At 50.4% G+C, this 13251-nt stretch overlaps 1 protein-coding gene across 4 annotated transcripts in view; it reads right to left on the bottom strand.

Annotated features, from left to right (window-relative positions):
• The window catches only part of PACC1 (proton activated chloride channel 1), a 31710-nt gene extending 26040 nt beyond the window's left edge, over nt 1-5670 (bottom strand). For 2 of the 4 annotated variants that reach the window (XM_043924439.1, XM_043924438.1), the window contains exons 1-2: nt 5474-5488; nt 365-461 (exon numbers count right to left, since the gene is read on the bottom strand). Coding sequence is in view for 2 of the 4 variants with exons in the window: in XM_043924436.1 (XP_043780371.1) it covers nt 365-461; nt 5474-5509 (133 nt within the window). In the remaining 2 variants the exon portion in view is untranslated. Of the gene's footprint in view, nt 1-364; nt 462-5473 lie in introns of all 4 variants that reach the window. The other 2 variants (XM_043924436.1, XM_043924435.1) reach the window with 2 other exon arrangements.
• Nucleotides 5671-13251: the final 7581 nt, after the last annotated feature.

Here is a 13251-nt window from a genome sequence, read left to right as displayed (position 1 = left end):
TACCAGATAATCTCCCAGAGGACCCTGGGAAGTGACCCAGGTATCAGAGGCTCAACTGCCAACAGCTTCCCAGGGAAAAAGAAACAGAAAAGCAGAGACCCAAAGTCCCTGCCACTGTATCCAATGACCGGGCCTCAGGATCTGGCTCAAACCAGAGGACAGAAAAGAGCGGATGCCGGCATGACCACATCCTCTGTCCGGAGGCTGGTTAAATATGTATGGCTGCAAAACGAGGGTGATACTGGAGATCCGACACGGGGCAGGGACTGCCCCTCTGACACAGGTGTCCGGCTGGACTGGGGCCTGCAGCGGCAGCTAGGGCTCAGCATGGGGCACGTCCACCCCCAGCACTGAATCCACTTACCTGGTAAGATCCCTGGACCCTGGACTTTGACCGTCTCCTTGTCCCGCTCGTCCGCGTGCTCCGAGTTCTCAACCACCTGATCCAACTCCTCACTCAGCTAAAGGCAGGAACAAAGAGCACAAAGCCGTCAGCTCCATCAGCTTGGCCTTTCTGGACTAAAATAAGAAAGCAGAGGCTGCTTCTCACTTAATTATCACCAAAAAAATAGAAGACCATATGTTGCAGGGCATGTGCATGCGTGCATGTGAAGTCGCTTGAGTCCTATCTGACTCTTTGCAACCCCAAGGACAAGTTCCTCTGTCCATGGGATTTGCCAGGCAAGAATACTGCACTAGGTTGCCAGGCCCTCGTCTAGGGGATCTTCCCGACCCAGGGATCGAACCGTGTCTCTTTACGTCTCCTGAATGGGCAGGTGCCACCAGGGAAGCCCATGATGCAGGGAATGTTATACCACCTCTACAGATGAACACAACGAAGCTCAGGAATTTCAAATAACTTCTTATATGTTAGTCTTCCAGGGCTGCCATAACAAAGCACCGCAAACTAGCTGGCTGAAAACAACAGGAATTTATCCCCTCATAGTTATGGAGGCTAACACACTGAAGTCAAGGTGATGGCAGGGCTGGTTCCTTCTGAAGGCTGTGACGGAGAACCTCTTCCATGCCTCTCTTCTAGCTCCAGGTAATGCCAGCAATTCCCCTTGCTCCTTGGCTTGTAGATGCATCCACTCTCCACACTGTCTCCATCTTTACATGGAGACAGTGTCTGTGTCTCCACACGGTCATCCTTCTAGTAAGAATACCAAGCATGTTGATTTAGGGCCACTTTCCTCCAGTACAACCTCTTCTTAACTAAGTACATCTGCAATAACCCTCTTTCCAAATAAGGTCACTCTCTGAGGTGCTGGGGGTGAGGACGTCAACGTATCTTTTCAGGGAACACAATTCAACTCACAAGACTTTCCATGGCCACAGAAACAGGAGCCAAATCCAAGTTAGTCTAGTTCCAAAACCCACGCTCTTAATCACTTTCCGGAGGAGGAGGAAATGCAAGCTTAGCGTCTACTGAGACAGAAGATGGAACAGTGAAGTTGGCGTCAGAGCTAAAGTCCACCAACTCAGGCTGCAAATGCAGAACAAAGTGGGGAGGACAGGCCACCCCAGAGACAGGTGCTAACGAGCAGGCTCAGAGCAGGCAACCTCCACCTCACTGCCTCAGTGTTCTCACCTGTCAAATGGGGACAATGATACAGTGATAACCGACAAGGCTCCACAGTATCAAGGAGAAGAGCAAGAAACACCAAGACCAGTGTGTCTCACTCCAGGTAGCAGCCAGCAATCCCCCGGATTGGGAGGGTGGGGGAGGGAATAGATTTCCCCAGTGTTTTCTTAGGTTCACAATGTCAACACTCAAGGTTTCAAGATATTTTCTCTTTTTTAAAAATATTTTTTCTCATTAAAAAAAAAATAAATTTACTTATGTATTTATTTCTGGCTATGCTGGGACTTCACTGCTGCTCAGGCTTTTTCTCTAGTTGAAGCAAGTGAGGGCTACTCTCTAGTCGTGGTGCGTGGGCTTCTCATCACAGTGGCTTTTCTTGTTCCAGATCACAGGCTCTAGGCACACGGGCTCAGTAGTTGCAGCGCACGAGCTTAGTTGCTCCGTGGCATGTGGGATCCTCCCGGACCAGGGATCGAACCTGTGTCTCCTGCATTGGCAGGTGGATTCTTAACCTCTGGACCACTAGGGAAGTCCCTCAAGACATTTTCATTAAAAATTCATCTCTATGAGACTTGAGCTAAAATAAAGTTCTCATGTACTTAATACTCTTCTGTCTCCTCCTCCACACCTGTCCTTTTAGAATCAGGGAAAACTTCTAGTTTAAAGCCTTCCAAGCCCAAAAGAAAAGGAAAACCAACACATGAAAGAGGGCTAGGAGCTTAAAGAAGATACCAGGAGACCCAGGCCCCCAGTGGGAACACAGACCAAGAGGACCCCAGGGCTCCCACTGGCCGAAGGGAAAGTCCTGGAAAGGCCCAGAGCTCTAGCATCCAAGCTTCACACAAGTTCAGCCTACAACCCTGCTGCTGCTGCTAAGTCACTTCAGTCATGTCTGACTCTGTATGACCACCGTAGATGGCAGCCCACCATGCTCCCCCGTCCCTGGGATTCTCCAGGCAAGAACACTGGAGTGGGTTGCCATTTCCTTCTCCAATGCATGAAAGTGAACAGTGAAAGTGAAGTTGCTCAGTCATGTCCGACTCTTTGTGACCCCATGGACTGCAACCTACCAGGCTCCTCCGTCCATGGGATTTTCCAGGTAAGAGTACTGGAGTGGGGTGCCATTGCCTTCTCTGGCCTATAACCCTAACAGGCCCCTAACCCAGGTCCCCTCCTGACTACCTAAAGCCATAACAAACCCACCTCCTCGCCCGACCCTGGCCAAGTTCTCCAGCATGACGCCTGCAAGAAAGAGACAGGAGGCCCCCTTCTTCTGAAGGTGAGACAGGACCCTCAGAATGGGCCACTGAGGAAGGCAAGGGAAGGAATCCTTCCAGTGTCTCCCACCATGGGGCAACAGAAACTGAACCCACCCGTGGCCTTTTCCCTGCAAGCAGGATAACTGTCTCTGTTTTAGCAAACGTGTTAGGAGCCTTGCTTGAGAAGGGGACGGTAGCGTTTACGTGCAGATGATGAGGGACAGGGTCCTGTAAACCAGGACCCCAAAGCTTCCCAGAAGCAGGAGCTGCCCACACCCTGTTAACAAGAACTAACATCCACTGAGGGGCCACTACTGCAGGCACTGAGCTAAGCACCCTACATACCAACTCAGCCAGTCCTCACAGCCCATGAGATAAGGACTACCACTACCTTCATTTTACAGAGAAACTGGAGGCTCAGAGAAGTGACTTGACAAAAGTCACACAAATGGCAAGAGGCAAGGCAAGGATAGGAACTCGGGCTTTTTGACTTAAAAGTCCTGGTATTTGGGGGTTCCCTGGTGGCTCGGTGGTGAAGTATATACCTGCCAATGCACAGGTACGCTCCCTGGTTGGAGAAGATTCCACATGCCAAGGAACAACTAAGCCTGTGCACCACGACGACTAGGCCTGTGCTCTAGAGCCCAGGAGCCGCAACTACTGAGCCCACATGGCCTAGAGCCTGTGCTCGGCAACAAGAGAAGCCCCCGAAATGAGAAGCCTGTGCATTGCAACAGACAGTAGCCCCCACTCACCGCAACTAGAGAAAGCACGCACAGCAACAAAGACCCAGCAGAGCCAAAAATTAATAAATCAAAAAAAATTTTAAGTCCTAGTATTTATCCATTATGCTCTATTCCCTATAAACCTGAAAACTTGCAGAGTCAGGAAAAGACACAACTCATTCCCCAGGATTCCCTCACTGCCTCGGGTACAGGATCTAGGGGCCACAAAATCCCTAGCACTGGCTAAAATCCAACAGGCTCCTTTGGGATAAAGGAAATGGTAGGAGAAACACAGAAATTTGTCCCAAAGTCAGATTCTAGCTCAGATCCTGCATTAAAAAATGGTAAACCGCAGGCAAATATATCACCTGTTTTCAACTTGGCTTCCCTTTCTACTATAGGGAGAAGCCATCTGCTTTACAGACTCCACACAGTATCATTTACAAAGGGTGAAATGTACATGAGTATTGATCAGTATTGCTCAAGGCAGCAGCCGGTCCCAAGAGAGGGACTGACAGAAACTTCAGACAAGTCTGGAAAGTCAGACTGCATGGAGCACGTGAGATTTGAGATCCCTCCTTGTAAAACAAGGTAATCTTAACCAAAGGACTTGAAGAAGCAGTATGAGCACAAGCATAGCAGGAACACATTTTGAAACGGTGGGTTTCCAGCATGGTCAGAACCTAGGTGGGTGAGGAGATGATGACGGGATACAGCTGCTGGGCTGTCAGAGCTTGCTAAGAAGTCTGGACTGTTCTGAGCAGACTAGTGCCAGCACCAGGTGTATGTATAAAGGGATGTTCTGGAATCAAGGTAGTGAAGTGAAAGTCGCTCAGTCGTGTCCGACTCTTTGCAATCCCATGGACCATACAGTCCACGGAATTCTCCAGGCCAGAATACTGGAGTGGGTAGTCGTTCCCTCCTCCAGGGAATCTTCCCAACCCAGGGATCAAAGCCAGGTCTCCCACATTGCAGGAGGATTCTTTACCAGCCCAGGATCAAGGTAGGACCCTGAACAAATGTGCACAGCATGGAAGACACCAAACAGGGAGCGCTGATCAGGACAGACTCAGGGACACAAACCTGAGGATGGAGGATGTAAGCTGCCTGACTTGCCAAGGGAGGGGGGCACGGTGAGGGGCACGAGAGGGGACAGTACCGGAGAGGACCAGGGTTTGGGACCCTCGAGGAGGAATAGGACAGCTGGAGTCAGAAGGAGAACCTGGTCTGGGGGAAGAGCTGGAACCGCTCGTCGGTAGCTCAGGACAGGCAAAAACAAGAGACAAAGAACTGGAAAGTGAGAGTTACAGTCGTGGGAGGAGGTGAGGCAGGAGAGAGAAACAGAGCGGAGCGAGAAGCAGCTCTGTGGGAGAAAGCACATTCTCAAAGCTTGCTGGCCATTCAGACGAGCAGGGATGATCGCTACCGCTAGCAGCTGAGGGGCCACGAGGCCCTGGGCGTGTAGGGGGGCTGCCGCCCAGCGCGCCTCTACTCCGGCCGGGGAGGAAGAAGGGCGCGGGTGCTTCCACTTGTTGCAAAGAACCCCACGGTCCTCGAGGCGACCCGGGGTGCTGCCCGGAGGGCCGCGCTGCCGCCCGGGTCCGGACGAGGCTTTTAATCCTTCACCGGCTGGTTACGGGTCGCGGTTCCGGGGCCCCAACGCTCTATCCTTCGGCCCAGCGACGGCCGCGTCCAGAGGAGGCTCCGCGCCCCGCTTCCTTCCTGCTCCGCCGCAGCTCGGCACGCGGGGGGACCCCTCCCCCGACCGCTCCTCGGCGGCGCGCTCTGCCCGCCCGGATGCCCCCCACCCCAGGGACCCCAGAAAACGCCCGGACCCCCGAGACCCGCTCCGCCTCGCGGCAAACTGTGCTGTCGCGCCCTCCCCGCCACTGCCGTGCGTGTACCTCCTGGTAGGATGTGGAGAGCTCCTGGCGGATCATGGCCGTGACCGGAGCTAAGGCACACCTGAGCGCGCTCTAGTTCGCGAGAGGCAGCTCTCCGAGAACGGCCGCCGCGGCCCCGAGGTTCGCCGACTCTCGGCGGCGACGCGAAACCTGTTCGGAGAGAGGAGCGGCTTCGGGACCAAGGCGGGGCCACACTCGGCCACGCGCCTCGTGCCCCACGGACGCCGGGGCCGCGAAAGGCTTGCTGGGAAATGTAGTTCTAGGCGGAGGGCAGTTCCCTTCAGTCGTGTCCGACTCTTTGCAACCCCATGGACCACAGCACGCCCGTCCTCCCTGTCCATCACCAACTGCCGGAGTTTACCCAAACTCATGTCCATTGAGTCGGTGATGCCATCCAGCCATCTCATCCTCTGTCGTCCCCTTCTCCTCCCGCCTTCAATCCTTCCCAGCATCAGGGTCTTTTCCAATGTGTCAGTTCTTCGCATCAGGTGGCCAAAGTATTGGAGCTTCAGCTTTAGCATCAGTCCTTCCGATGAATATTCAGGACTGATTTCCTTTAGGATGGACTGGTTGGACCTCCTTGCTGTCTAAGGGACTCTCAAGAGTCTTCTCCAACACCACAGTTCAAAAGCATCACTTCTTCGGCACTCAGCTTTCTTTATAGTCCAACTTTCACATCCATACATGACTACTGGAAGAACCATAGCTTTGACTAGACGAACCTTTGTTGGCAAAGTAATGTCTCTACCTTTTAATAAAGCAGGTTGGTCATAACTTTTCTTCCAAGGAGCAAGCGTCTTTTAATTTCATGGCTGCAGTCACCATCTGCAGTGATTTTGGAGCCCCCCAAAATAAAGTCTGTCACTGTTTCCATTGATTCCCCATCTATTTGGCATGAAATGATGAAACCAGATGCAGGCGACCGCGGTCCGCTTTCCTGGGACAACAAAGCCTGCGGGTTACCCAGAGCCACTCGTTCACCAGCGCGTTAGACGCACGTGCTTTCCTCATCTCTTACTTCCTCTCTTTATTGGAGGGGGAAGGACGGAGAAGATGAGTGGAAAGTGGAACAAGGGGGCCAACTCAGACGGGTAGGAGATCCTAATCTATAACTGCAAGAGGAAGCCTGGCCTGGTGGTTTATTACTGTTGTAAATACCTGCAGAGCAATTTGTTACGGAGCAAGTTCACGGCCATTACGCCTTTTATCCCACGAGGAACCCTGTAAGAAGGGCATTTTTCTTTCTGTTTTACAGATGAGGAAACTGAGGTACCTTGTTTCAGAAAGGATGGGGAGAAGGCCATAAACAAATGAAGATTATTTAACCCAGGAACAAGTGACAGAACCCAGTTCTTTCATTATTCCTGGGCCAGACCCATGGAGTCAGGACCTCTAGATTCTCATCCTGGCTCTCTGCCCCTCTCCCACAGGTCTGAGCTGTCCTCTGTTCGCCTTAGTCTGCAACTGCTAAATGCTACCTGCTTCCTAGGTCCTTCTTTGAATCAAAGTAGGTCATGCAGCAAAACCCAAATGTGCTGTTTGCAGCAGCAAAAGCCTCCTGCCCTGAATGTGGTGGAAAATTGGGTGTTTGCCCTGTAGCCGGTGAGACTCACATCTTCCCCTCCTCCCACTGCCGGAACAGCTGTTCTGTGCGGTGCCCTGGGCTGCTCGGTGGTGCAGCGGATAGAGGGTGCCTATGCCTTGGTGAATGCTTGCTCTGTGTTCCGTGCAGCTGCAACTCTACAGACCCCGGCACGCAGGCCACTCAGGGCCTCTTCCCTCCTCAGTGGCAACCACCGTAGCACCAGCCACATCAGAGCACCCTGAATCTCCAGTGTTCCTAGTGGGGGGCCTCCACCACCTCTTCTGACCACTCCACCCAAGCCTAGGCCCTCTCAGTTCAACTCAGTCGCTCAGTTGTGTCTGACTCTTTAAGACCCCATGGACTGCGGCATGCCGGGCTTCCCTGTCCATCGCCAACTCCCCTCTCACATCATCAAATGGGACAATATATATAGCACCTAACATAATGTAGGCAATCAGCAAATACGTGTTAGGTTTATGAATGGAACACTTTTTCCAGCCATTTCATTTAACAGTTGCTTACCAAAAAAATAGACAATAATAAACAACTCATTAAATGCCTTACTACATTACTACAAGGGGGGGTTGATAGAACAAGTCATGAATTCACAGAAATGTATAAGTAGAAGGAACCAGAGAAGTCCAGTCCAGCCCTCATTTCTCTCTATTCTGTTGGTATATGACCAAACTGGAAAATGATGGGTTCCTGCATTTGAAGGAGAAACTGATTAATACAATATTTAAATATTTAATTATTATTTAAATATTAATGTTATTAAATATTTAATATTAATACAATGTTTAAATACAGTGTGGTCAGCACTGGGATATAGACATGAATAGGGTACTCCAAGGTCCTTGCTCTCTGGCTCTTCCATGCTAGAGTCGAGAAACAGACCATGCACATGTAAATGGAATTTTCTATACTTGGTGTCCCTGAGTCCTCTCCTCCTATTTCCACATGAACACATACCAATCAGGCTTTTATGTTCTCCATTCCACTGAAAGGGTGCTTATTACGGTCTGACCTTTGAGTTGTCAAATCAGATGGCCATTTTCCCACCCTCTTCTCTCTTGATCTATTGACTACACTGGCCGGGCTCATCCTCCCTTTCCTGTACACTCTCTTCCTCTGGCTTCAGGACACACATACTCCCATTTTGCCTCCCACCTCACTTGCTGCTCCTTCTCCAGATGCCTTTTTGCTGATTTCTCCTCATCCCCTCAACTCTACAGGGTGGCCTTCCTCAAGTTAGGTCTTTGATCTTTCTTCTCACTCCCGAGGGACTAATAAAGTGGTCTCTTGTAGTCTCATGGCTTGAATTACCACCTATACCCTGCGAATTCCTGTTATGGGTTGAATTGTGTTCCCCCAAAAGATGCGTGGAAGTCCTAACTCCTGGTATCCCAGAATGTAACCTTACTTGGAAATAGGATTGCGGCAGATGTCATTAGTTAAGATGAAGTCGTGCTAAGCAAGGCAATCCCTTCATCTATTATAACCCATGACCTTACAGGAAGATGGAAGAGGATATCAAGACACACACACCAGGAGAATGCCCAATGCAGTTGTAGTCCACGGTGAGCTGTAATTCACCTGCTGGTGCATGGTTCAGGAGGCCAGGCTCCATCCTTAGTCAGGCAATGGGTAGTATCCCGAGGATTGCCAGCCACCACCAGAGGCTAAGAAGAGGCAATTAAGGATTCTGTCTAGAGTCTTGGAGGGAGCATGACCTAGCTGACACCTTGATTTCAGACTTCTAGCCTCCAGAACCATGATAGGATACATTTCTGTTATTTTAAGCAACCAAGTCTGTGACATTTTGATATAGCAGCCTTAGGAACAGAGCACAATTCTAGTGTGAATTTTGTATTCCAAGTGAATTCAAATGCATATCTCCAGCCTCCAGCTCTCCCCCGAGCCCAGGCTCACCCGTCCGGGTGCCTAAGCAACTTCTCCACTGGATGTCCACCTGGCAACAGCAGAGCGTAGCTGTGACCAAACTGCCTGGTTCTAAGTCTTGGTTCTGCCACTTACTGAATAGGAACTTTATTTAATCTCTCTGTGCATCCATTACCTGCCATGAAAAATAGGAATATTACTACCTGCCCCTACAGTTCTGAAGGAGTCAGTGAGTCATCAGTTGTAAAGTACTTGGAATCCCACCTAGCACACTGTAAGGATATGGTGTATTAGTGTCAGTGTTTACTGCAAGCTTTAAGTGGAACTGTTGATCTTCCTATCCCAAACCCACTCCCCTCTCAGGCTTCCTCAATGTCATAAACTCCATCCTCCCATTTGCTTTGGTCAAACTCTGGAGTCATCCTTGGTTCTTCTCTTCCTCTTACACTCCACACCTAAATTAGCAAATCCTGCTGACTCTACTTTATTCAGAATCTGGCCCCTTTCCATCACCTCCATCATCACCATCGTGGTACAAACCACCAGCATTTCTCGTAGGTTATTTTCAGTCGCCTCCTAGCTGATCCTCTCTATTTCCACCCTGGCTACAACGATGGCCAATTCCCAACACAGCTGTCAGGGAGAGCCTGCTAGACAAAGGCAGATCACGTCACTCCCCTGCTTCGCTTCCTCCAAACCTAGAGTCCTGACAGGGACCTACCAGGCACTGTAGGATCTGTCCTGCAATGCCTACCTTGTCTGTTATTCACCCTCACCCTCTCTCTCCTCACCTTAACATGCTGAGCCTGGGAGACTTGCAGTGGCTGTTCCCTGCTCTGGGGCCGCTCTAATCCTGGGAGCTCGCTGACTCACTTCCTCACTGCCTTCAGGTCTTTCTCCCAGTATCTCCTTATCTATATCAGTATCACCTCCTCTGAGCACCCTGTTAAAACAGCAAACCCCATTGCCAGCTCATCCCCCTATGTGGCTTTAGTTTTTGCCCTAGTATGTACCACCTTCTGAGTTTCTTATATTGGGTTTGAAAAATTGAACATTTCCTGCTATATCAGTAAACAAGAATGCAAGGATGTCATAGCCATCAGCCATTCCAGCTCTCCCAATGAGCCAGTGAGCCCTAAGGGAACTCAGGAAGGAGAAGGCCTGCCATCTAGCAGCCATCACACTGCAGCCGCTTCCTACGGTAAACCTTCAGAAAAGAAAGCATAGAACGTGAAAATACCGCAACTGGCCCCAGATAGCTGAGGTGCATATGAAAGGGATGATTTCAGTGAGCCCAGATCTTCCATCTTCCCATACATAGAAAAGAGCTATATTCCTTAATTGGGTTATCTGGCTTTCTTCAATTAACAATCATCTTTTGATGTTCGGACTACCTGCCCTTTGTTGCAAAACTTCCACATAACCTGGCTCCTCCCCTCGCCTCTTCAAAGCAGCTCTCCCAGGGTCACTTGAGATGCTATCTCCTGGGCTGCAAGTCCTAAAGATTCCCACCGAATGAAACATAACTCTCAACTTTTAGGTTGTGAGTACTTTTCAGTCGACCGGAATTTTCTGTACCAGCGTCCAGAAAAACCCGTACGAACTTTTTAGCCGCCAATATTTTCACCCTCCTTGTACTGGTACTCCTTGAAGATGAGGTGTTTATGTGTTTGGCTCATTTCTATATCCCAGGGCCTCTGACAAGGATATGATTGGCGGTTGCTGGTACCCAGAGTAGTTGAATAAAGAAATGAACAAAGTAATTTCACATAGTGACCAGAGCTCTAAATAAAGGAAAAGAGAATACGGGAATAGCACACGAGTGACAGGGCGACTGTGGGAGGAGGCACTGGTCGTGGGGAGTCCAGAAAGGCCTCAAGATGGTAGATTCCTGTGAGTTGAGACCTGAGTGACAAGAAGGTCCTGACGACCTGCACCCCAGGCCCATGAGGACCTGTACCCCAGTATGGAGGCCCAGGCTGGGACCCAAACAGAAGGTGATGTCGCTGGAGGGGGCTGATGGAGGGGCCCTTAGGAGGCAGTCAGATGGTTGTAGGAAGGAAGCCGATTCTTACTCCATGTTGGAAACTGTTTCTTTGACTCGCTTTTCGTTGCTTTTGTTATTATAATTATGCTTACTGTCTTGCCTGGAGGACCCTGCCCACTCTGCCTGACTGTAAACTAAAGTGCCTTTGTTCAGCTCAGGGAGTAATGGTTTGTCCCCGCCCACCTGTGGATAGAAGAGATGAACACACCCCTACCGAAGGCCGGCCACTCCCTTGGAGATGTTTTGCAAGACTGTAGACCCTTTCACTTTACTTCCCCACCGCCTCTCCCTCTCTGTTTTGCCTTTTGACTTTAGTTCCTCACTGCTTCTTTCTCTCTGACTCTACAAAAGAACCTGGCATCCAGACCCCAATAAGATGGTCATTTTGAGGCACTAGCCTGCCATCTTCTCGGTCTGCTGGCTCCCCGATTAAGGTCTCTTCCGCGCCTCAGCCCCTGGTCTCTCAGATTCATTGGCCTGTCGTGCGGTGAGCTGAGAGAGCTTGCACTTGGTAACAAGATGAGCGGGTAGAAGCCAGGTCGGTGGAGGCCGGGTTGGGCTGATCCTGGGCGTGTTTGCCCTCAGATCCCATTCTTGCCTCTCCTGCTCTGGGTTACAGGGACTGGTCCTGATGGTTGGCTTTCCACTGGGCTCAGTCCAGAGGAAGCTCTGCTGCAAGCCTGGAGCAGAGCTGAGAAAGAGAAGCCGGGGTTTTCTCTCCCTTGTGCTCTGCCCCAGCAGCTTCCCTTCCACAGCTCTAGCGCTGATGCCAGTGTTTTGTGTGTGTGTGTCTGTGTGTGTGTCTGTGTGTCTGTGTGTGTGTGTGTGGTTCTAGCTTCAGTCAGGTGACCCAGGCTCCTAAACTCTAAAACAGTCCCAGATGTTACCAGTCTTCCTGCTTAGCTAATCTCTGGGCTCCCCCAGGGCTGCTTCTTAGCCTCTTCCTTCACCTATGTAACCAACTCCCTACATTACAGCCACAAAGTAGTTTCTGTTTTCCTTGACGGTCACTGGCTGATTCGTTTGGGAAAACAAACATGGGTTCAAGTAGGGAAGAGCAATCAGGAGGATGCCTGGAGAAATCCAAGGGCATGTGAACATGCTAGTACATTATAGGCTCACACTCAGCGTCTCTGGGACGGGGAAGCTAGATCTGATTAGTAGAAATTATAGGGAGTTTCCTTGGGCCCAGAGCAGTTCCTAACAATACAATTGTAGGAAGAGAAAAGGGCTCAAGCAGAGATGCTGCATCCTGTATGCCAAGGAACAAGAGGCCTCAGGAAGGGGGTGATATTCTAAGGGCTTAGCAGGGCCTCTTCTAACCCGGAGACCTGGTGACATGGTGTGACACAGATATTGCACAGCTTACACAGATTTTCACACCTGTATCACTTTTAGTTTCAACACAGTCCTACCTAGGAGGTAGGCTGGTATGTTACTGATGTGGAAATTAAGATTCAGATGGTTTGTGGACAGGTCCTGTTTAGGTTGCTCTGTAACCAAAGCCCACTCTGTTGAAGAAGTGCAGGGCTGAGAACTTGGTACAGTCACAGAGGGGAGGGATAGCCTGGTGGCTCTGGGACACAGGGCCCATGCTTGAATCTTGGCTCTTCCACCTACGGTGTGACACTGAGCAAGGCACGTAAGGTCTGTGCAGTTCAGTATCATCCTTTGTAAAATGCGTGATAACAACAGCTCTTCGTACAAAGAGTGGGATTCCCTCGTAGGTCAGTCGGTAAAGAATCTGCCTGCAATGCCGGAAACCCTGGTTTAATTCCTGGGTCTGGAAGATGCCCTGGAGAAGAAAATGGCAACCCACTCCAGTCTTCTTGCCTGAGAAATCCCATGGACAGAGGAGCTTCATAGAGTTACAGTGAGGATTAAATCAGCTAATAGACGTAAAAGTGCTTGGTACACAGCAAGCCCATCTTTGGTGGCCGGTTCTCCCAACCACAAAATGTTGGCATGCCCCAAGAACTCAGTCCTCGGTCCTGCCTCCTTTCCGTCTACATGCCCTTCCTGATGATCTCATCCATTCCGCGGCTTTAAATACAAACTAAATGCCAAGGGTTCCAAGGTTTCTCTCTCTAGCCTGAGCTCTCCCTCCAATTCCAGACTCATACAGCCAACTGTCTATTTGAGACTTCCACCTGGCTATCTAAGTGTTCTCAGAGTGAACACGCCTGATCTTGATCTTCACCCAAACCTGTTCCTCCTACCGTCTCTCCTTATCTCAGTAAGTGG

The sequence above is a fragment of the Cervus elaphus genome, chromosome 14, assembly GCF_910594005.1.
Source record: "Cervus elaphus chromosome 14, mCerEla1.1, whole genome shotgun sequence".
Classification (NCBI taxonomy): Eukaryota; Metazoa; Chordata; class Mammalia; order Artiodactyla; family Cervidae; genus Cervus; species Cervus elaphus.
Note: the sequence above shows the minus strand (reverse complement) of the source record. Positions and strands in the feature narration are given on the sequence as shown.